The sequence below is a fragment of the Drosophila obscura genome, unplaced genomic scaffold (assembly GCF_018151105.1).
Source record: "Drosophila obscura isolate BZ-5 IFL unplaced genomic scaffold, ASM1815110v1 contig_200, whole genome shotgun sequence".
Classification (NCBI taxonomy): domain Eukaryota; kingdom Metazoa; phylum Arthropoda; class Insecta; order Diptera; family Drosophilidae; genus Drosophila; species Drosophila obscura.
Window position 1 is genome coordinate 4,941,526 of NW_024542791.1, and position 24,713 is coordinate 4,966,238.

A 24,713-nucleotide genomic window follows, 5' to 3' on the forward strand; every position below is an offset into this window, starting at 1 on the left:
CTCTGATACACAAATACAGATGCAGATACAGACAGATACACAGATACAGCTATCAATGGCTTGTTTTTCTTTCTCCGTATTTCTTTCGGTTGTTTTTCCGTATCTGTGGAACGTGCTCTTTTTAGTTATGCATACTTTTAGGCTTAGAAACGACAGCGCCTGCACGTAGCGTACCGCAGCCTTTTGGCTCCTTCATGCATAAATTGCGCCAACGGGCAACCGAAAACAGCAACATGAATTGAGGGGCAGTAGCACAGGGAGCCGAACACTTGCATACCCTCGCCGCTTAAGAGCTTTTAGAGTAGCAAAAGTCAAAGGTTTTCGATCCACATCTGTATATCTAGCCCGCATTTGCATATACTCTAAGCATCTATTATATTCCATGTCACAAACATCTTGTCCATGTCGCAAATACCTCTTCAACCGATAGAGTACATCTAACAAAAACAACCAACAAGCAACAGACAAACAAAACATGACAAATGTCGGAAAGTTACATTTTAAGCATCAGTGAATTGCCCCAGAACACAAGGAAAAAGAGTTATCTGATGGGGGGAAATCTCTCCTCTTCTTTGTCCAATATTATTATTATTTATTCCTGCATTTTCGTTGGCTAGAAATTGAGCCACTGCCAAGGGCAAATTAATCCCTTCCTTGACACTCGTAAAAATCGCATTAAATAAAATAAGCAAAATTTGCATGACATGCCCGAGTGGACGGCCAAGGGCAGAAACCCTAACAATAGCCGCCCAATTGTTACACACATCATAAATTCACAGGCAAAATTGGTAGGAAGTCTCTCACTCTCTCTCTCTCTGTTTCTTTTTGTGGGCTACATACACCCTTCAGGGCATAAATGCTTTCCAGCAGTTGTCTAATTTCTGGGGCGGAAATAAGTGCTCGTAAAAAATGTTCAGGCACATAAAAATCCACTTCCAATACAGAGAACCATAACCATTGAAGGTTGGGGCTAAAAATAAGGACAAACTATGGGATCTAAACGCTCTCATATCATATTCGATAATGTTTTCATGTCCTGCCATGTCCTGCCATGTCCTGCCACGTCCTGCCACCCATTCAATTTATGGCCTTCTTGCCTTTTAGACCATCAAAAATTTTGCTCGTCTCTTAACTATTTGTAAATAGTTTGTTGGATTCTTGGGGTTTTCGCATTTCATTTCAACTTTAAACTGTTTCTCGCATATTGCGCATACGCAGTGATGTCATCGAAGTCATCGAACAATAAATGGTCGCCAAGTCGGGGAATTTCCTTTGCAGCCAAAGACCATTAATCTTGATTGCAGCACTCCATCATTTATGATCGATGTTTGAGCGTTTTTCTGTCCGGTATAAATTGATTTCTGCGTTAGGGAAACTTCAAAGATAACTCATGACTAACTCAACTTATTTTGCGATGTAAATTTAATGTCAATTTGATTTTTATCCAAAGCTAACCATTTTTTATCCCCTCTCATTCCAGGTATGTAAAAGGAAACTTTGTGTTAGCAATCAATTGAGAAAAATCGATTTAGGAAATTTTCTGGTATGTTGAATCTTTGTATTTAGAAACAATAATATTGCTTACAGCTTACAGGGTTGTTGGAAAAATTTAAAAAGAAGAAATTAATTGGGCCTTAATTATTTGTTAATATAACAATTGTTATTTATTTTCAATTAAAAGGAAGTACAAGAAATTGTGGGATATTTGTAAAAATGTTTTTAAACATTGGTTGGATTTTCTTCTCTGAAATTTTCTTCTTTATAAATTAGATCTTCTATTAGTTTGTTTCGATATCCTCAACTAACTATATATCAGTTTTATCCCAATAATAAAAACTAAAATTCGAATTAATTCCATTAATTAGATAAAAGACAAAGAACAAAAGCTTGAAGATAAAACAAAAATAATACTCTATTTTCTTCAAGTATTATTTAACCCTTCCCTTGCTCCATTTAATTAATCACCTCTCCCCACTTATTTTTTATTTCCTTAACGAACTAAAAAACTACAATAAGCTTGTAAATCTACATGAAAAATGCTCCTTTTCTGCATCTCTTTAAGCGATTCTTACAAAGAAACTCTTACAAACCTTTCATCCCTTTTTCAATCGATTTCGTCAGCCAATTAGATAATAGCCCCTGACAATTCCCAGACTGCCAGACTGTTGCACTTATCCCTGTTGCACGACTGGTCGTACCCGAGAACAATGTCGGATAGATATGCACTGTTAATATTGGTCCAGAGCCACGCCAAACAATTTGTCAAAAGCAAACCCCAGGCACTGTAGCAGCCAGGGGAGGAAAAAAAGAGTTTGAGAGAAAAACGACTAGGAAAAACATTTGTGAACGCTCACACGCTAGTGTATCTGTTAGATTGTCTCTCTCTCTCTCTCTCTGTGTGTGTGTGTGTGTGTGTGGAAGAAATCATGAAAAATGGCATTTCCGCATTGCCAACTTCATTTCCGTTTTTCCATCCTTCCGAATGGTCAGAGAGTGGCAACAAGTCAACAAGTTGGGCCAAGTGGCAGCTGCATTTACGAAACGCTGAAGAGGCTCCGACAACGTCTTGAGAAATGCCCAAAGCTAGAGGCGAGCTAAAATCCCCCCCGGACAACAGAATAAAGTAGAATCTCGAGAAGGGAGGAGTCTGAGTCCGTGTCGGGTAAAGTAAACGCAAATATGTACTTTCGACCATTAAACAAAGCACTGGATGGCAGGCACTTGGGCCAATTTGGAGCGTTTTCTGGTTACCGCCTGATAAACAACTTGAAATATTTAAACGCTTTCTCCCGCCATTCCCCTAACCCAGTTCGCACTCGTACACTTGTACTTTGAGCATCTTTAATTTGCATAAATCGCCTTTAATTCGGGAAAGCATATTTAAAGACTAAAACCGCCCGACAGTGGGGTGTCCCAGAAATAGACACTGAGCCGAGTCAATTGCGCTTTCTAGAGCAATAAATCTTGGAGATTATTTTAATTTCATGCAAACTATTTCAAGCTGAGCTGCGTTGAGATGCCTGTCAACAACTTTTGCGCCTCCTCGAGAGCGTTGTGCCACCAGCCACCAGCCACCATCACAGAGCAGAGGCAGAACAGAGGCAATACTGAACACAGAACAGTACCAAAAGATAACAAAAAGTTGCCGAACCAACACAAAAAAAAACTTACCAGCCACCAGAAGCGAACTCTGAGTAAAACAAAATGAGGTTAAAATCCACAAAACGCACACACACACAGAGGTGCGATACGCAGAACGAAGCTTCGTTAATTACTCGCGATTCTGAGAACCGAACGATTTCTCTCTCTCTCAATGTCGCTGTGGAAGCTAACATTTTTCGAAGCCTTAACAGAGCAAAAGCCGAAAGGAGAACATGGACGTCAATCAATTGTATCATGTGGATTCCTTTTAAAAGCATGCTAACAGTCTTTCTGATTAAATTCTGCACATTTTTCTAACATTCTGCTTGGGGAATTTCTATTGATGTAGCAGAGAATTACATAGCAGATGGGGAACTAAATGGATTCCATTAACTGACAAAATTTTCAATTCAAAATTTTTTTAGTTACACGCTCCTAGGCAAGGAGTCCTGCAAGTCCTGCTAAAGGGAATCCTTTACCGAAACGTTTCACAATTAAGTAAGGGCAGCCATTCTTTTATTCTTCTAAACGATTCCTTTATGGAATGTTTAACAGCCAATGAGGGGAAATAACATACATATCCTTATGCCGAAAGGAGAAATCCTGTAACCTACAGTCCCACGGTGCACTGGCCTAACATCTATGGTTAACATTCGAAATAGTGTTCTTTAGGATCTGTAACTTAGCATTTCCTCTCAGAAAATATGCACGAGTGCGCTCTCTCTCTCTCTCTCTGTGGACCGCATGTTAAATCATATCGTGTGCGGCACTCTAAACTGTTAGCACTCCCACATCCTGTCAACGATTTAACAGTGCCGGCTTTTTGGGCAGGTCTTTGAACTTGTTCGCCCCAACTGTACGACGACTGTATGTCTATATGGGTGTGTAGTATCTGTGTGAATGGGAAAGGACTCTTCGCTGGCACCTCCTCCCCACTGGCTGCTGACTGCTGTTCATGGCGCTTCTGGAGGGCGCTTCTGAACATGTTGAGCAGCCATCGAAGCGCAATGCAATGAAATGCATCCTTATGTGCCATCAAAAATGCGAATCTGTTGAATGGACGGTGAATACGGTGAAAGAGTGTTAAGTGCTATTTGATGATCATATTAATGCAATTTTCATTCGCCCTGACCTTGACACCCATCCGCAATTCCGTTTCCAAGAGCTTTCATTTGATTCGTGTGCTCAATGGGAGTGAAAATGAGTGAAATCCTTTAAGTTGCAGTATGTCCTTGACAGCTCCACCGCCTCCCCACAGGCAACCCTTTGAACTTGGAAAAGAAATCGAGAACAAAAAAGAGTCTTTTCTTTTGTGGGTGTGTCTGGGCCCCCCACCCACTTGAGTGGAATATTTATGGCGCAGCGCTTTGGGTCCACTTTTCAATAAACTGCTTAGTCGCTGGCAGGGGCACGAGAGCCGGGCTTGGGGGGCCTACACAGAGGTACGAGTATCTGCTGCATCCTTTGGTGATTTATGAATGGGTGGATTTCGCACCCTTGCATCTTGTTGCCATCAAAAGTGCAAATAAATTACACCTTTGGCCGCGAAGGCAAAGAACTGCCCATTTGGCACTTTTGGCACAATGCAAGTCCACACCAAAGGAGCCGGCCTGGATGGAAAGGAAACATTCAAGCCAAAGGGAAGTTGCGACGACATCCACGCCTCAAGGTGCATCCTCATTGGGGGCTGAGGTTGCTGCCTAAGCGTTTTCTGATGAGGCATCGCACCTGTGGCCCCTCTTAAAGCCATGCAAATTGAAGTCCCGCAGCCATTATCCACTCGATTCAATTACGGATCAACAATGCCCAAACATTTAATTAACATTCTTCTGGGCAAGTGTTCCAGGAATTATTTTAATTGCCACAAGAATTTGCAGGTAGTTACAGCCAACTGGTAGTTATTCAAGGAATTTTTGTTTGTGGCTTGTGCTGCCCATTAACGTGGCCTTGTCATTCAGTCAGTCAGCCATTTGCTTTGACATCCTGTAGGACGTTTTCAAACGTAAATGACACGTGTCAGAAGTCAGCTGCAGACAGTGGCAACAACATCAACAGCAGGTAAAACAGCACACCTACACACAGACGCCTTTAATTGTTAACGAAGCAGAATTTTGTGCTTACCAACCTCTCTCTCTCTCTTTGCCAAAGAGTCCAAAGACTTTTTGATCCGCTTTCTTTTTAGGCCGGTACTCTCAAAAGAAAATCGCAAAAAATCAAAAATTTGTAGTGCGATAAATGCGCAAAATGTGATCAATGCACTGGAGAAATTATACAATCTGAATCTCATTTTGGACTTTCTTCAAAGAGCATTTCTTCTGCTACCAATGTTCCAAATTTTCTCCCAAAGTAACTTATACTTTTTAGGACTCAAGATTAACATCGCCAACGCTGCTTAGCACCTTTGTGTAGCTCCCAAATGATTAATGACAGCGATTTTCCTCGAAGCCGCCTCAAGGCCGTGAAGGGAAAGTGTTTTTCCTCTTCCTGTCCAGCCTTGATGGAAATCTACTTGTTGGCGCCGCCAGTTTTTGCTGATGGACACGGAGTGTGAGCCAATCAAATTTGGCAGAATGGGGAAAGCTCTCTTCCAGAGAGCTGGAATGATTACCCAAAAAGGCGGATGATTACGTTGTCCGCCACTTGAGCTTTTCCGACTGGCCTTTTGCATAAATTAACCATCTCAAAGGTTAAGCGCTCATCAGAAGCAGCATACCCACACATAAAGGATTCTCTTTCCGGTTTTATTCTCTCAAAGTTTTCTTTTGGGTAGAAACTTTTGCCGAACCATAAAAAAGGCAAGGAAAACCCGAAGCTGAACGCTGCACGCAGCTCATCAATTGTCAGATGCAAGTGTAGGCAGGGGGCAGGCAAATTAGTGGAGGATTATGCTAGGCATTGCTAGAGGATAGATAGAGGCTGCCTATCACAAAGCCAGGACAGAAACTTCAGGTAACGCTAACCCGCCTCTGGCTACAATATGGAATGCCAAAGAGCGAAAATAGATAGACAGATTGGCCCAGAAAGAGAGGAGCAGGCAACGTGCAACAGCAGTCGTCGTTTGTCGGCATTTGTCACGTGCAGTGACAGCCAGTGGCAAAACCTCACCCCCGCAGGGTTCTACATGTTGGGGTAGGGGTCCGGGCTCTGCCCCCATCGGTTTGTTTGGGAATTTGTGTGCAGCACCATTTGATTGAAAGGCGTTGCGATTGTCGCTCCTGCCACGTTGCAATACCTAACCTACAAAAACCAAAAAAAAAAACCAAAATCATGAAAAACCAGGAAAGAAGAGGGAAAAATTTGTACAAAAATTCTCTTGCACACGCACACTGCTCTCAATCAAGCCAGTCAGTCAGTCAGTCAGTCAGTCAGTGAGTCAATCAGGCAGTCACTCATGCATTCAATTATCCAATTCAATTCATTCGAACACGTTGCACTCGAAATTATTGCGCAAGCTCTTGTTGAAACAACTTGATGAAAAGGAGACCCAAATTGAAGAGCACACAACAAACAGGAACCGTGGAAAATGTTGACTCTGGTAAAGTGAATAGGGAAAATGCATTTTATAGACAATTTAAGAGATCGGCAATGTAGCAATGGCAGAGAATTTAGTGTGTGTGATTTAATTGTTAAAATGGTCATTTAAGATTTTACCTGAAATAAATAAGAGTATTCATGAATTGTTATAGTCATAACATCTACATTTCACAGCCATTTTCACTTAATTTTCCACTAAATTTCCACTAAAATAAATTTGTGAATGCTGCCATTTCTATTATAATTAATTCAGCAAAGTGATAAAACGAAATTATTGCATAAACGGGCATTTTTTATGGCTTGTAATAAGGGTAATTAGAGCGACCCAAAGCACCGCAAAACGAAAATCCAAAAATTCGGACCAACCAAATAAAATACGAAAAATACGCAGGAGAAGCAGAAGGAGTATGTGGATGTGAATATGAATGTGGAACCTACACGTGTTAGTAATTTAAATAACCTCCTAACCAACTTGCTTAGTTCGTTTAGGGCCATACAAATTGGATTTCACTAGTACACAAAAACAAAACAAAAAGAAGGAAACCAGGTCAGCGCAACAAATATTGCGTATACGCCATGTTTACCCAGTGCGTTTAATTGATTTTTGTGAGTCCAACAGCTAAAAAAAATGTTGGATCTACCTACCCAAAAAGCGAGAAAAAAAAGGCTAGTGACATCAATGCCTGGGCAAGTATTGAATAGGTTAAAGGATATATGTATATGTGTGCTATGGCCATAGCTTTATATATCCACCATATGATGGATGAAAGCCAACGCAAAATCTAGAGAGCGAGGACACATTGAATGCTGCTAATAAATTGACATTGACACTTTTTAGGGTAAATCTTTAAAGCAATTTCCAACATTCAATCAGGGAATGATTTTCAAGTTTTACGCTTGAAAAATCTCCTAAAATACACATATGAATGGGGAATTCTGTTCTCTTTTTTTTGCATTCTATGCTGCGCTGGTGCCGCTGGCTGTCCCAGAACTGGGCCAAAACGCATAAAGTGTCAACTTTATCATGAGACCGCAGCCAGGTCTCACTCTCTCACAGGCTTTGGCCACCTTTAGAGGACTAGAGCACTCGCTTCTGCCACCTTTTTGCAGAGAGGGGACTAGAAAATATTACCGAAGCGTGCACATTTCGCACATTTATCGGTAGAGGTCAGCCTCTCGGCCAAAGATTTTGGTCCCTGCATGGTGTATGGCTGCTTTCATTTCTAGCCAAAAAGCCTTCAGAAACCAGAGCCTGAGGGCCATAAACTGTCAGAAAATGTGGTAAATATGCATTTACGGTAATGCTCGGAAAATGAATTGTTGATTGAAAAAGGAGTAGCTAGAGAATAAGATATTAGAGAGAGGGAAAAAGTAAAAAGAATTGTTTTCTCTGACTTTTAAAATGTAGCTAAAAAATATTAATAATTCTGTACAATAATTAAATTGATTGGAATGAAAAGAAACTTAATTTGGGATCTACATCTTCCACATTCTTTATCCATCTTTGGTCAACTTTTCAATATAAATTTAGAAACTATCTTCTTGTAAATTTTTTCTTAGACTAACAAGAAACCCAATTTGCTTGTCATTTCCCGAACAACAGAAAAAAGTGTCAATGTAAAAATCTAACAATTTAATTAAAAACTTTATGGCAACATGTCGCTCTCGTACCGCTCCTTCCTTATACTAACACAAAAAAAGAAAACAAGAAAAAATACTTCATAACTTCTGTGGCTGACAATTGTGTGGCTCGGGGAAAGCGGTTCGAGTCGAGTGGAGTGGTGTGGAGTCGAACAGAAAAGAAAATAAGGAAAAGCTGAAAATATTTTTCATGTAACCAATAAAAGCATAAAGTAGACCAAGTCCTCTCGCGCTGCTGGAATGGAGATGAGGATGGCAATGGAGTTTCCTCTTGATATATTGTCATAAACGTTGACGAAAGGCAAACATAGGAATCACAAGCTGGAAAATCATCATCATGAAAGCAAAACAAAAAGCCAGACAGTCACACAGATACGCCACACACTCTCAGATACAGCACACGCACACACAGATAGACAGCTACAGCTACACAGCTGCTACTGACAGTGGGAAATCACATGAAAACAACATGTCGCTGACATCGAGAGTCGGGGGACTGTAGTGGTCTAGTGTGGTGTGTGGCGCCTGAGTGGATGAATTTTCCACCCATTCCACAAACTTTTGAGACTTGAAAAACTTTTCCAATGCTCGATATAGCTACACAAAAAAATAAAAGAACACACAGAAAAACGAAAAAAGGACAACAAAAAGTTTTCACATATTTTACTTACAATTAAATGCAATTGTTCGAAGCTCGCAGTAAGAAAAGGAGCAAGCAGCTTGTCCCCCGACTCTCTCTCTCTCTGGGAATTTATGATTCTTCAGCGAACGCCGAGCGCGTAAATTATGAAAATCCACTTAAACTTGCGCCAAAAGCAGAAAACCGCCAAAGGTAATGGGGGGATGTTACAGATGCGTAAGGCAGTATCTGAGGGCCAACGAAGCAAAACAAAAGTCGGAACGGCGGCTAGACAGAGCTGTCGTTGCTGCTGCTGTTATAATTGTGGTTTTCCCTTGCTGTGTTGGCACTTTTCCTTCAACGCTCCCTTTGTGCTGTGCAAGCAGATAGGAGGCCCAGGAACAGATCCAGCCCCAAAGAGCATTAAGATTTGTATCTGACATTTGAAACGTTAAAAACATTTCAACATCAAAAAAGATTATGAGAAGGCCTATTCAATAAGGATTTATATGTGTGAAAATAATAAATATAAAAGGACTTTATGCGGATTACAAAATCACTCGAAATAACTTATATAAGAGCTTTGTCTATCTGTGAAAAATAGTCGAAATTATTTATTTATTTACTTGCAATATTTCATTCATTCAACCAATTCTTTATGTAGTGCACACAAATGTCGTCCTCAAAATTCTCTTAACCAACAGTTAAAAGTCACTACATGTGCAACATGATGCGACTATGGAGTATATTTAATTTCATTGCTTCATTTTTTTGTACATTTATTCAAATTTGATGTAAATTTTCTGCTGTTCATTTGTAAAAACAAAAAGCAATACATAAGGGAGATGAAATGGGAGACGACATCATAATGAAAATACTTAACTTTTTGTTTGTTGTTTTATTTTTTTCATTACCCCTAATTAGTTATGAAAATGTCCTTTTAATTACGGCCGTAATTAACTCTAATGAATTTTAATTGTTTGCTGTGCCTCATGCCTCCGTAATGCAAATATGATTTAATCAAAAACAACTGTTAAATATTTTCCACAATTGTTATTTGCTGTCATTATGGTTGATTGCCGTCTGTCCGTCTGTCTGTCTGTCTGTCAGTCAGCGTCTCTCTGTCTTTGTGTGTGTCATTCAGTCGCTCTGTCTGTCGACATCTGTCATTTCATGCGGCTTCCGTCAAAAGTTTAATATCCACGTGTGTGTATGTAATTGAAACTCCATGTTACAGGTGTATCTGAGTGGTGATAATTGGCGGAACAGCTCTCGCGGGCTCAATTAATTACAGACGGCTTTTCTATTCTAGAACTCAACAGTTTAAAGAAGTAAATATCAGAGTTTTATTTTGTTTTTTGGTAAGAAATAGTAGTACCAATTCAGGTCAAAAGATGCATAAAATTACTCACAGCTTCAGCGTCGAGTGTCTCCAGACACTGTTTTTTCTTTTTTTTTTTTTGGGGGGAGTGAAGATGCAGAAACAATTGCAATTACCAATTAGAAGTTTCAGGGTTTTCCCTTTTCTCTCTCGCATCTCCAGCGGAAACAATTTCATTGCTATTTGTGATTTATACTCCCTGAAGTCGCAGACAAAGACGCTGCTACCAAAAAATGGAGCAGCAGAAGAGAGAGAAAGTTTCATATAAATCAAATCCAGCAATGCGTAACAATTTTTGCTTAATATATAATTTATATATATGTATTTACAAGACTTTCGAGTGCTTTTATTGAAAGAAAGTTAGTGATAGAAATGTATTATACGCTAGGTTTCATATGTTTATGTTTTGAAATGATGTCTTGGGGTACTGTGTAGAATTATCACTGAAAAACTGACAGTTCCCACAATCAGCAAATTTTGTAAAATATAGCGATAGTTATTAATGCTAGTTTTAAAAATTTTTAATTTAAAAAAAATTTAAAGTGAATTCTATCTATTTTCTATCTTTTATATCTATTTTGTGTACAATTTAAAGTACTAAAATAGAGTTTAATCTCTTTATAAATGAAATCCCACAATTTTTAGTCAGCATATATGTATGTATATATTTTATAGCTTTAAATGTCTTTCATTAAAACTTTTTAGTTAAAATCTCAGTTAAGTTATCATCGTTTTGCCCGGTGCATTAATTAACATTCCGTGTGCAGCGAAAATGGCATCCATAAACATGCAAAATTATTAATATTAACTAATTTAGTGAGGGGTCTGTGAAAAGCTACCACATGTGGGATGTGGGTTGTCAACGCAAATTTTCGTGCCGCATGCAACAAGGCAGAAGAAATGACGACCCTTCGCCCAGAGCAGCGCTGCCACTGTCCCCCACCACTTCTTCGACTCCGTTCAACAGCTCAACGCTTTTGACTTTTAATATGCAAGCAACACAAAACCATCTCCAGGACCCAACCTCTGCCTCTGCCTCTGCCACATCCACATCATGTTTTGTTGCAGCTGAAATTATTTTGTTGGAGCAGCTCCGACGTTGAGTGTTGCTTTGTTTGAAGAGGCAGCAGCATCCCCACATTCTATCCTCCACTGTAAATTTATGGGTGCCTCCCCCATAGTATAGTCTTTTATTAAAGTTTTTGCCACATTTTGTTGCTCTTCTTTGGAGGTCCTGCCACGAGCTCCTGCTCTTTCTCTGGCAATTTCTCATATGCAACAAAATTTGCATAAAAAATAAAACATCAGCAGCCACGCCGAAAAATTGTTGCGTTGGTATTTTTCTTTCCATTTCCTCCCTTATTCAGTGTGCACGTGTATGTGTGTGGGAGGTCCTGTGTTCATGTTGTTATTTTTACAGTTTGGTTACCCTTTTGGCCCCCGACTCATAAAGATATATATGCAAATTCTGTTCCACTTGGCCCTCGGCCTTCTAGCCTTCTAGCATATGAGCTGGCCTAATCATGTGCCACTCAGTCAGTCATCGCATCATGTGGTATGCGGCAGGGGTAGACAGGCGTACTGCAGGTCAGATTATCCTGGTAAATGGGTAAACAAGTTTGGAGCTTCGACTCAAAGTTTTATCATTACCGAAATTCACTTTTAATGGATAATTTACGTTCTTTGGGGATGAATCCATTTTGATCAGAGGGTGAACTTTTTTGGAAAATTCCAATCTCAATAAATCCCTAAAATTAGGGGAAAAAAATTATTGTAAGATCAGTAAAGAAATAAAGTCGAAAAAAATACAATTTAATTGACAGCTGCTCATGAAATTTATCCTTCAACTACAAATATATGTAGCTCAGAAAATTGTTCAAGAAATCAACACCCAGCACAAAGAGTGGGAGGAATCTTGCAACAAGCAAGATCCTGGGGCAAATATTGTGTACCACTTTACTCTGGCGATTTCTATCGATGATGACATTGTCTGACATATGTACTTAACAATGAAGATATGTAAGACATAGCCGTAGAAGCAAATGCTTGAAGACAAAGAACAACGGCAAACATTTATAAACATTCAACAAAAAACATGAAAACCTAACAAACTACGCTTAAAAAACTCGTAGCATTAACACACAGAAAACAAAAAAAAAACAGAAAACATTGAGAACGGGTTCAAAAATGCATTCACTCGTGCCACAAGTTGCGAATTCATTTTGAATTTTTCGACTGCAGAAAGCTACCGACAAAAAACCCTTTTCACAAAGGCCGCGAAATTGCAGTCGAACCACGCCAACACTCTGCCGATGCTGCTTCAAATAAAAAAAAAGCGAAAGAAAAACGAAAGCCTTTGTTAGCATAAAATTTAACATGTGTGTGTGTGTGTGTGGGGCTCCTCCTTTTTTTTTGGGTATTTTTTAGTCCTTCTTTTAGTGCGCTGCATGGATTATCCATGGGATTATCCTGTGCAGCATGACTGCGTTTTAGTGAAAATTTCATTCTTGTTTGAGTTGAAAAGGCAATAAAATGAGGGCCAATGTGTCCTGAAATGTTTCCCATTTCTCAGTGTATTTTCCTTAAATTTCTCTTACAAGTTTCTTCAAGTTTTCTTTCCTCCTGCCCGCCAAAAGAAAACTTGCAATTTGACTAATTGAAAATGTGTTTGCAAAAGCAAGAAAAATAATTTCCATAATTTGATTTTCCCCCTACCAAGTTGTTCTCTTGTCTCTCAACAGTTTGGCGCCTGAGTAAATTTCAAATAACAATAAAACAAAAAAAAACACACAAAAAAAGATGGCGAAAATTTACAAAATTAATTAAAAAAAGGGCTAATAAAGGGCTGAGTTGCCTGCCATGGATTTTGTTGTTGTGGCGGCCCCTAATTGAGTTCATCAACAAAATTTGTTTTCTCGTTTTTCCACGCGTGGGTGTTTACCATGTAATACGCTTAAGGGCAGGGGCTGGTCCTGGTCTGCCCCAACCCCATTAAGGGGAGCTTAAGTGTAACTTCAATTGTTGATCGTATTTGGGTGTGTAATCCAATGCGCTTAGTCGCTGTGGGCTTTCCCACGTGTATGACGGTGGAACAATACCACCGAAAGTGTTTCCCAGAATTTTGTGGCTTATGTTACCTTTTAATATTCCCCAAATTTAAATGAAACTTTAAGCGGAAGAGCGGCAGCGTTGCTTAATTTTAATAAGTTTGAAGCTTTTAGAGAGATAACTTTTGGTTCGTTTCTAAAAGTTTCCACCTTTAAACGGCAAAAATAAACACGATTTGGGCAGCACTTAGCCATGGAGGAGTGCTTGACTCTATGGAAAACGTAAACCAAATACAAATACTCGAAAAACTCAAACAGAACCGCAAATAAAACGGAAGCAAAGCGAAATCCTGTCTCCGAATGAGCAAACAATGGAGGATATGTACGGCCAAAAGGGTTCAGGTGGGGTCAGAGTCAGCTGTGGTCCAGAAGGGGTCTCGGAAAGGGTCTCGGCGAGGCATGTTGGTGTCAAAACAACAAATTGTTTTATAATGCGAGGGCCACAGCCAAAACCCAGACAAAGGGCAAACACAAAACCCCCACTCACACTCCCACACTCGTCCTACCGCACAGAAGGGAAATGAAAATACTCATACACACACACACAATGGGAAGCCCACCGCTCCATCGAACAGCCAGGGGCGTGGTCAGCACGTGGGAAATGACGTTTTTCTCGAAAGCGAGCAGGCTTATTGTTCACATTGTCTAAGCTTAAATAATTTGCTCCGGCCAAATGTCACACGGCAAAAGGTTCTGCAAATTTTTGCACCCAAAAATCTGCCCCCGGTGTCACAAAGTGGAACTTTTGTTTCTGCAATTTTTGGTCGTGAAAGGCAGCGGCGAAAAGCTCCCGTTGAAATGCCTTCAACAAAGCGAAGCATAACTAATTGCTGCAGCGTGCTCGCCCTTTCTTTCTCGTTTGTTTTTTTTTTTTTGAGTACACCCAGTGGTACCTGATAACAAAGGGGATATACGTACTACGTGGCAGGTAATAGGAAAATTATCTCAAAATATTATTTTCCATGGTAGCAGAAATTCTATAAAATGCAGATGTACTCGTATGAAGTTGGAGGTTTATGTGATTCATATCTGTAATATATATTTTTTAATTCTGAAATGGGTGCCCCGTAGTCGTAACAGCAACCACAGTTTTACCAATTCTTTCTCTTCTATTTTTGTTGTGTTTTTTTGGCAGAAAGTTCTGTATAGTTGTCTCAATTGTTTTTGCGTTACCGACCACCTGCCTGTCGAACAATTTTCCAGCAAAAAGGAATTTGTTATTGGCTTTATTTTTTCACATGGGCAGTGGGGCCGGAAGACTGAAATATTCCAGGCACTTCAACGTGGCTTTTGTTACTGTTGCATGTTTGCAATATTAAATAGTTTTTAATATAGAAGGCTGTACTGGGTTTTTATTGCACTTTAGACACCCCCAAAGGTTTCGGCATTGAATAGACGTAGACGGTGGAAAACTGAAAGAAAACAGTTTTTTTTCATTTTATCTGGGATCTGGAGGTGGCGGATTCATTGAGTTGTCACCTCGACAGGTCGCAAATTGGCCCGGACTAATGCAACTGAGCAACTGAGGGGGTTCCGGGTGGGGTGTGTTCCCGGAAAGTTGTTGGAATGTCTCGCCCCGTAAATTGGCATTCATTTGCATTACCGTAAAAAGTTATTTGCACATGCATGTGTGCACTTGGCCCGAGACCCAGCCAGCCGTACGCTCCAACAAATTGCAGCTACTAAAGCGCTAAAACGTGACGACAGACGATTGCAAGGAATGGAATAGGTATGGTCTTCGGCTTTAGAGAACGATAAGGCTGCGTTTTGGGGCTCAGCAGTACTACCAGAACTACTGAGGCACCATGGGTTGAGTTCTGTGTCTCGAGCAAATACCGAACTAAATTCGAGTGCAACAAGCTTGAGCCTGGCGTAGGATAAGGCGGAGCCAAGGCATTTGCCTTTGCCTGTCTTCCCACTTTTATTTCACTTTGCTCGGAACGCTTATTGGCTTAGTCCGAAATGCAGATGCAGTTGCTGTTGCTGTTGCCGTTGCCGTTGACTCAATAAATGTCATGGACATGCATCCATACTTCCTCGAGAGTACTGCTCCTTGAGCAGTAAGCCGCTTTGCTAAGCATTCTTCGAAGGACTCGGCATGCTTTGATCCAGTTGGATGGCCTGAGTGGGTGGACGAGGCTTTTAAGCCAAGTTTGTTAACTTGGCAACTGTTCGGAGGGGAATACAAATTAGGTTCGACTGCAGAATATGAATTTAAGTAAACTTTAACTAAAGAATATACATTTGCAAGAATATTAACTCCTTTAGACTTATGAAAATTGATTGAAATTAATTTAAATTTGTGTACTTATTTTATTTACAGGTATGTCGCGTTTCTGGAAGAAAGAATGCAATATTTTCACGTATGTAAAGGCTTATTAAATAATGATAAGGAGAGAATATAGATTTAAATCAGTTTTAACGACTATAAATATCCATTTTAAGTATTAGTCTTGCTTTTACATATAATATAAATATCCTTTGCACTATATTTCGAAACTAAAAGATAGACAGACAATAGATACTAGACATCTGGAAAGCATAGAATTATAAAAACCATTGTTTAGTCGTTCTGAGATTGTCTCCTCTCCGCATACCCCGCGCACCAGCTCTTTCCCAGAATCTGTTCTAAATTTAAATGCATACAATAAGGCGCAGAATGACGCTGTCTGCATTCTGTGGAGCGTACCAGAAGTTGGCTCTACTCGGAACGTGGCATAAGGGGGGCCCACCTGAACAATGACAGTACTGCCATTTACAACCTGGGCTGGAAATAAACGCAAAATGACAGCCAACAAGGTGCAATAACAACAACGACCGGGAACGACAGCAACGACGACAGGCGTGACGCAAGTTATGCTCAAAGTGGAAGCGCAGTTAAAGTGTCAAAAACACGCGCACACACAGGGAACACCTCCACACCATGCCCACAATCCTGCCATCCTGCCATCCTGCCATCCCGTCCAGAGTCGCCCACCTTTGGATGTGCGTGTGAGTCAGTTTTATAGATTTTTTCGCACGTGAAGCATTTTAGACGCGCCATTAATCTCAAACACTCATGGCGACCCTCGCAGGTCTGCGGCTTCCTGCCTGCTACTGGTCCTACCGTCCTACCGTCCCCTCTGTCACCCACCCTCTTGCAACAGTCACGGCCACATTTGTCATAAATATCGAACAAGCAAGTGGTTGCCGCTCCTCCCCATACTTCCCTTTCCTTTACTTTCCACCAGCCACTCGACCGACGACTGGCATGGCTATACCCTTTGCCAGAGGGTATAATGATTTCAATCTGGGGCTTGTAGAAGCAATTTTCAATATATTTTCTCTCTCAATATATTTCGAACAATCTTTCGAAAAGGGTATCTGCTGCTTCCACTGGCAAAGCGCTCCATTTTCTTGTTTTTATATGACCAACACCCACATCCAACCACAAAAAGACAGACAGAAGGGAGGGCGGCATGCTGCAAGTGGGCGTTTAATGGGGCATGGGGCAGGAGGGAAATGGTGCAGGTGGGTCCATGGCGATTGATTTAAAATGTACTTGAAATTATGTACGATATATTTGACAAGTGAATTTATTTAAATTTTGTTTTTGGCAGGTGTCCGATGCGGCCACCGATGGGGCGTATGAGTGTTTTTACTTTATGCAGGCGGTGGGTGGGCAGGCGCAGGCGGTACCGTAACAAACGGCGAGCACTGTAATTTATGATTTCAAGTGCTGTCTGCTTTTAGGGGTCAACTTATGGACGTGTGTGCGTCCGTCCGTCCGTCCGTTCTTTTGCGTTCGTTTTGGCCATTGTTTATGGCCCCCTCCGCGCACTTTTTGCCGCAATATGTTGCCCCCAAAACAATGGAAATACATTCCACATGTATGTATGTACAGTGCCAGAGTTTGAGAGAGAACAAATTGCGCTACATAAATTATGCGAAATGTCAAAAAGTTTTTGGACGATTGAAACACAAAACACCCACGCCCACGCCCACTACTCCACAACAGAACGCCCCCATCAATCGTGCCCATGCAGAGCAAACAAATTGAATTAAATGAACATTTCCAATGGGCTAAATTTGTGGGGTGGAATATATGACATTGTGGACATCATTAAAACGTTTTAAATCAGTTCAAAGTCGCTCTGGAAAAGGATTGGGGAAAGCAGCTTGAAATATTAGGAACGTTTAGGGAAGGGATTGAAGGTATTCCATGGGAGAATCTATATCCTAATCCATCTAATCCATATATTCCGAGCAATAAATATACATCACCAGAATCCAGTTTTATAAGTAATATTTGATGAAGTAGCTCGCTTCATAGTATAGCAGTTTTCCCCTCCAAGAAAATGTATGAAACGCGAAGATGATGAACCTCCAACATTCATCTAATAAATGAACTTTGTTCATCCAAATAGTTTTACGCAGAGGGCGTTTCATTACGAGTTTCGCTTCCCAAACTTAAGCCATCAAAAAATGTCTTCTTCTACTTGTACGTTGATCAGTGGAACTCTCGTTTTTTTGCTGCCTTTTTCCCTGTTCTGCATTTAATAAGCAAAGTCACTTCAATTTATGATTTTATCATGCGTATAAACATTTCACAGCTCGAGTGTTTATGGCCAACCTTCTCATTCCCAATCCCCCGTCTAAACTTGCCAATTTCTTCATCATCAATATTAACATCAGCCACATAAGCGGGATGAGACCCCCTCAAAGGACTCATAGGGAAGCTCCTCTCTGCCTTTGATGACTGCATTTAAGTGTCACGGTTTTGGTTATAAAACTTTCAAATATGTGCGTATAAAACTCAAAAGCAGCATACTCTGATACTGATTTGCATCTAACAATGTAGAAAACGCACTTTTGGCAACAGTTCAGGCGGAATGTTCTTGAAATACATAATCTGGTTTCAAATTCTGGCCAAAGTTGGTGGGACGTTCTCTAATTCCTACTTAGTTTCGTCCCCAATAAAGTTTCCAAAATGAGACAAAGTTTTTACGTGGATTTTAGTAGCTAAAAGTATGGTCTGTCATTTGTAGTTTACGATGAACAACGACTATAAACTTAACGGTTGTTCTTTGATTGAAGGAATTAAAGAAACTTGTACTTGAATTTACAAGAAAATTATGGGCTAAATTAATAAAGTAAAAAAACGAATCAAGAATAAGCCTCCAGAGTTTCTATAAATTCTGTTAACTCTCCACAAGTTTTTCGTTAAAATACGGCAAAAGCTTTTACAATCTTCTACACTCCTTATATTCTGTTCTCCTTATATTTCACTGAGTGTATACCAAGTGAACTTCTACTCCTAAGCTTTCGGTGTTCATATTCTCTGCTACTGTATAAGCTGAAAGCTTTTACAACCTCGTATACTAAGGGCATCTTCTACAAGTACTTATACATTCGAACTCACAGGTTTTTATTTGTAGGTTCTTATACGTAGGTTTGCGAATTTCGGCATTAGCTTTTCAGTATACGCTGTAAGCTTTTTCAACTTATATAAATATACAGTCTATAAATGTATCAACCATAAATATAAGCACGATTACAAAGGACTTTCCTATAGTTCGAATTCGTATGCTATTTGCCTGTATACTATGTATAAGTCTGAAATATTTACTTCCTCATATCTTCGACACATTTATAATATTTTTGAAGTCGAAGTATATCACTTTTGGACGTCAAATAGTCAAAAAATATTCCCAGTATTTGTTGTTCAGAAGACTGAAAACACTTTAATTTATGGTAGTATTTATAGCAAAATATGACGAAGACTTCTCTAATGGCACTCTCTTAAGCCACATCCTAGCCTTCTTCCTTTCAAGTTGCCTTTTAAACTTGCTCATCCTTCTTCTCGTCTTTTGTTAGTTAAGCAAACTTAATTACTTCACCGCCTCATTCATTACAACAGTTTGCTTGTCGCACAATTAAAATTGTAAGACTGTCCAAGAACAAATACCAGTACATATTGTCATGTCCCTATTCACTCCGAAGGAGCTCATCCTTCAGCTGTTCTGTTTGCTGTTGCAACTTTGATAACTTTGGATGGATTTTCTCGGTTTTTCTCCCTCCTGAAGGGTGGCTCATTAGAGTAAATTATGAACAGTTTAAAAAATCATTAGCAAAGTTGTGTCTGGCGGAGGAGCAGTGTACATGAGTATTAGAATTAAGTCAATTAACATTTCCGTAAAGGCATAGCAGATCTGTTTTAATAAGAGCACAAGGTCAAGTGCTCAATGGCATTGTTGATTTAGTTTGGGGGGGCAGGCTTCTCCACCCTTTGAACCATTTGCCCAAACAGCAAATCGCTTAAGACCCTCGATCAAATAAACAACAATGACAACGTTTAATCACATAGATACAGGGATGCAGAGATACAGATACATTTGTCAGTCAATTTTCAATTGGCTTTTGAGCCTTTGAGCCTGCACGTAAATTTATTTGCCTTTGACTGGCAATCAGAAGGGGAATCAGCATACAAAATCGTACTGGTACTCGTATATCTGTATCCAAAATCACAATCAAATCAGGCACAAACACACACACACACACCTGGGCAATGAAAAGTCGCAGGGATTTGCAGACAGGTGTACGCCCAAAAATCCCCTGCTGTAATGCAGTCAATTGAGTTTTCATTTCAGTGAATGGATCACCAAAAGGCATTTCTGCATGGCACCGGCTGCTGCTGCAGGTAACAAATCAACAGCAAATTCTGACAATTTATTAGTTGCAAATCGAGTTTTAAAAATACATGGACATGGCCATGGACATGGGCACAATTTGGCATCGATGCAGGTGTTTTTGAACACATATTTTTCGTGATTTGTGTAAATTATATGCACATCAGGCTAATATTTTAATCAGTTTTCCTCATTTATCATTCATATAAATCGAATCCAATGCATTGGCGTGTAAATATCCAGCTAAAACCAATCATGCATCGCACGACTCGCATTGAAATTTCCAATTAAATATTAAATTTGCATTAAAAACATTCCTGAATCATGGCACTGGCATTCCCATCAATGCATAATGCACTTTCTGTGTTCATTTCAATTATGTGAGTGAGTGGCAGTGGGTGGACATTGGCAGTCGCCTTATTTCTGTAATGATGGGTACCCGTCCCCATGCCCCGCGCTGATGGAAAACGACTTCAAGATGTGCGCCGGCTTTTGTTTGGCCAGAGGAAATGGAAATTATTAATTACATTTTATACATTTTATGCGATTTATTGTTTGATTTATGCGAAGTACGAGTTCCTAAGCCCCCGCGAAATGAATAACTTATTGTTTATGACTCACTCCAAGAGCTTAGCTCTCAACTCGTTCCTTTTGGCCATTTCCAACAATAAATCAAAGGTTTTTTGTTCCATTCGGGATCTTTGTCTGGGCAGCTGTCAGGCATTCCCCAATGGACACTTGAGTATGTAGAAATATTATGACATTCCTTTCAAAAAGGATAAATTGCTTAGTGAAAAGAAGAAGCCATGCGTGAGAGGTTCTCTAGAGGTCGTGCGATACACTTAAAGTAGTTTAATGGTTGGAAAAACTTAAAGAAAACATGTAGTTGTTTTCCCATTGCCCTAACAGCGAATCATTTTTTTCGGCCGGTAAATATTGTCATTCACATTATTTGCATCAGTCTTCACGGGTTTTGTCATCTCAAGAAGAGTCTGGAAAAAAATATCGTTGCAAAAGAAACTTTTTTAAGGAAAATCTTCGCGCAAAAGAAAAAGTTCTCCCACAGGCTTGAGAAAACTTTTCAAGTGGTCGCAGCGGCAGAATAATTTCTTAATTTTCAATTAAGCAACACAAACAATAATTTAGACGTGAAATGGAAAAAGTGTCGCTTCTTTGTAACAGTCTGCCTGTCTGCCGCGTCTACGCAATTAATTTGCTGGAAAAAGGCGGACAGAAATCAGCTGAAAAGCTGACAAAAAGTAACACGGCACGAAAAGCAATTGCAAGACAATCTTATTCTACTTTTTCTGCACTTTTTTGTGCTTTTTCCTCCGAGCTGAATACGCATAAATTCACATCCGGCGACAAGATGGCGCAATGTGGAACGAGTTTTGGACTGCAATACCTCGTTCACTTAAAGTCTCGTGGAATTGTCAACGTTGCACTTTGTCAAAGCGAGAAAAAGCGAGAGAATAAAAGAGGGACAGAGAGAGAGAGAGAGAGAGCGACAGAGAGAACTCTCAGAGACACTTGCTATCCTTTCTTTTCGCTGTCTGTGTGTTTGGCAACATGGCGTATGCAGCACTTCCGCTAAGCGAAAAAAAAAGAACGGAACGGAAATGTGCAAATGAGAGCGCCTTGAATATCTTAAGCAGGCCATGGATACCCCTCCACTTGTACTGTCATTCCAATTATTGTTCTGTTTAGCTTTTTCCTCCTCCCCGAAAAAAGATGACAAGCTGGGGGAAAAATTACGATTTGCCATTTTTCAGTTATTTTGCTTAATTGGAAAACTATATGTAGACTATGGGAAAAATTAGCAGCAAAATACTGAGCATTCTGGCACAAAATGGGGCACAAATAAAAGAGAAGCGAATGGAAAGCTTAAATGATTGGCATTGCAAGAAGAGACACACCAGTGTTGCTCATTCATTTCTAGTTTCTGGTTTCACGAAATTTGGAGAATGATTTAAGGGAAATGCACTGAAAATAAGATTGAAAAATAGGGAAAATCAATGCAAAAGAAGGAAAACAGGAGATAATTTAAAGATAATTCAAAAGAAAACTTAAAAAATTGGAAGGTACAAGAGTTAAACATTTCTCTTAAGTTGGAAGCCTATACAACTCTTTAAAATTCTCTTACATGCTGAAACCTTAACCTAAATTAATTGAAAGCTCGAACAGCATCCCCCTTATGCCTCATTCCAGCCACAAAACAAATTCCAGCAGAGCTATTTCAATTTGTTACTCATTTGCACGCAGCAAACAATCAGGCAGTCCTTCCTGCATCCCCCTTTCAGTCACCGATGGTCCCCTCAATCACTTTGCAGGCACCACCCAAAGCCAACCCGTACCCCTACTACTCCAGCGGAACACACACATTTAGCATCAATTACCATCGCGTGTTGTGCCCAAAAACAATCTTCGGTGCTCGGCTCGTTCGGTTTTATCCAATGTGAGAGCTCTAATTAGATTTCATTTTCAGCCTCGATGTGAAAACCAATACGTCAATAGAAAAAATAACAACAACAACAACAACTGAGGGAAAGCAAGAACAATGTGAAAATTAACAATGGACAAGGTTATACAATCAAATTGTCGACAGATCAGGTTATCCGTTTTAAATGAGCTCTTTGAAGGGGGGTCCTTGACTCCTGGATTGAATTTACACCGAAATAAGAGATAGCAGCTAGAGAGAAAGAGATGGCAGAGAGCTAGAGAGAAGAGATGGCATAGCACATACCCATTATTTTGGATTACAAATGCGAATGTGAATGCGTGTTGCGGGCTACTCTTTGACTTCAGACTTTCGCTCGTTGTCTGTCTAATTTTTCATTGAATAGCATTGAAGACAGGGAAAACCAAAAAGAGAAAGCCAGTGAACAATCCACTGAAAGAGATGGATATAAATCCGCAGAAAGAGATAGCCAGATGGAAGCCATGCGTCTGTCTGTCTAACTTTGACCGCAAAAAGCGCCGCGTTTCCATTTCCGACAAACACCAAGTCCATGTCTGTGTCCTGTGATGGATGACAGCAGCGAGTGTGCATCATTCATCAGTCCGTGAAAATTCTGGATACACCAGATATATGTTCATGTGGGTGTATGTCTAGTTGTGTGTGTGTGTGTGTGTGTGTGTGGGGATGTGGGGAAAATTGAAAAATTCATTACAATTAGTTGACGCTACTGGACAATGACCAAAATGGTTTTCCCTCATACAATTTCCCTCTAATCCCTCTCCAGCTTTTCCATTGCCATTTGTTCACCCATACTCCATACTTTTCCATTGCCATTTGTCCACCTTTTCCCATTCCCCCATTCTTCCATTTGCTTTTTGTCTTTTTGCTGCGATAATTTGACAATTATCACATTTGGGAAACTTTTTATATGCGACAGATCCAACACGTGTCAGTTGCAGGCTGCTGCTGGGACAACCCAGACCCTACTTAATAAAAAAAGTGAAACAAATATATTGTAGAGAGATTCTCATACCCTGGTAAAGTCAGACAAGTAGAGATTAAAGAAAGTCCTATATTTTGTGTTTAGGGTGTTCCCTATTCGATTTTGTTATCCTAGTCTTTTCTTACATTTTTCTAACACAATCAGTGCAAAAGTTTATTAGCTCGACCAGCTGTCACGCGGCGACCTTTATCACGTTTAACAGGGAATACAAAAAAGAAAAAAAGAAAGAAAAACAGAAAACCCCAGGAAAAATTTCATTATCACGTCAGTGAAAGAAGGTTGCCTCCCACAATCTATTGGGGCATCATCCACTTCAACTTTTGCTCTCTGTTCCTCTTCACCTTTCTATACTCCTCCCACACCTTTATGTACTTCGCGGCGCACCTTTTATCTACTCTTCGCTTACTCTTTAACGTTTATCTACTCTCTCCCGCACTCTCTAATTGACCCGAAAACTTCTTGAAACTTGGCTCAACAATTTTTCACGCCAACTTAAAGCCGCTTAAAACTGAACTGAACTGAACAGTACAGAACAGAGTATATAGCCGTGGAAGTAGCAGACAAGCCCAAGTTCAGAGTCCCAGGGAAATATCTTTATAGTTGAGTGGACTTTAGGGCCTGCACTTCATCATGCTCGGGCCTACCTGGGCTCTTACCTTTCTCCCTCGCCATCTTTTTTAGCCAACTCAAATGCTCATTAAGATGCATTGCAATCTGTGTGTGCAATATGCTTTTTCCGTGGGCCTGCTTGCTGATAATAAACGTAAAAGTTTTTCCACAACTTGAGTTGATTATTATGCGCCGACAAACTTGGAATTGTTAGTGCGTGTTAAAGATTTTGCATTAATTATCAGGGTGGTGGCGGTGAGGGCAGGCCGGTGAAGGCGGTCCTCACTGTTGGCTGCCGCTCTTGTGAAAACTTTAATTAAGTCATTATGCAATTGTGCATTGCGCATACCGCTCGTGTTTCGACTGAGAATTGTATGTGTGGCCGAGTGCTACTCGCTCCGCAAACTAATTAAAACGTACCAAAGTTGACTCTTGCCACGATTTTTTTATACATATGGAGTTTATGTCCGGGTTAACCTGTCTTCGGGTGCTATGTTTTAAAAGTCAATTTGTACAGCTCTTTGATTGCTCAAATTAAACCAGAAAACTTAT

At 40.1% G+C, this 24,713-nt stretch overlaps 1 protein-coding gene across 15 annotated transcripts in view; it reads left to right on the plus strand.

Annotated features, from left to right (window-relative positions):
• The window catches only part of LOC111078617 (neural-cadherin), a 146,263-nt gene that overhangs the window by 84,058 nt on the left and 37,492 nt on the right, over window positions 1-24,713 (plus strand). Inside the window, exon 13 of one of the 15 annotated variants that reach the window (XM_041593925.1) lies at window positions 15,747-15,821. The exons of the other annotated variants lie outside the window; for them this stretch is intronic. Within the exon in view, the coding sequence (XP_041449859.1) occupies window positions 15,747-15,805 (59 nt within the window). The 3' untranslated portion in view covers window positions 15,806-15,821. Of the gene's footprint in view, window positions 1-15,746; window positions 15,822-24,713 lie in introns of those variants that run through there. 15 annotated transcript variants of the gene reach the window in all.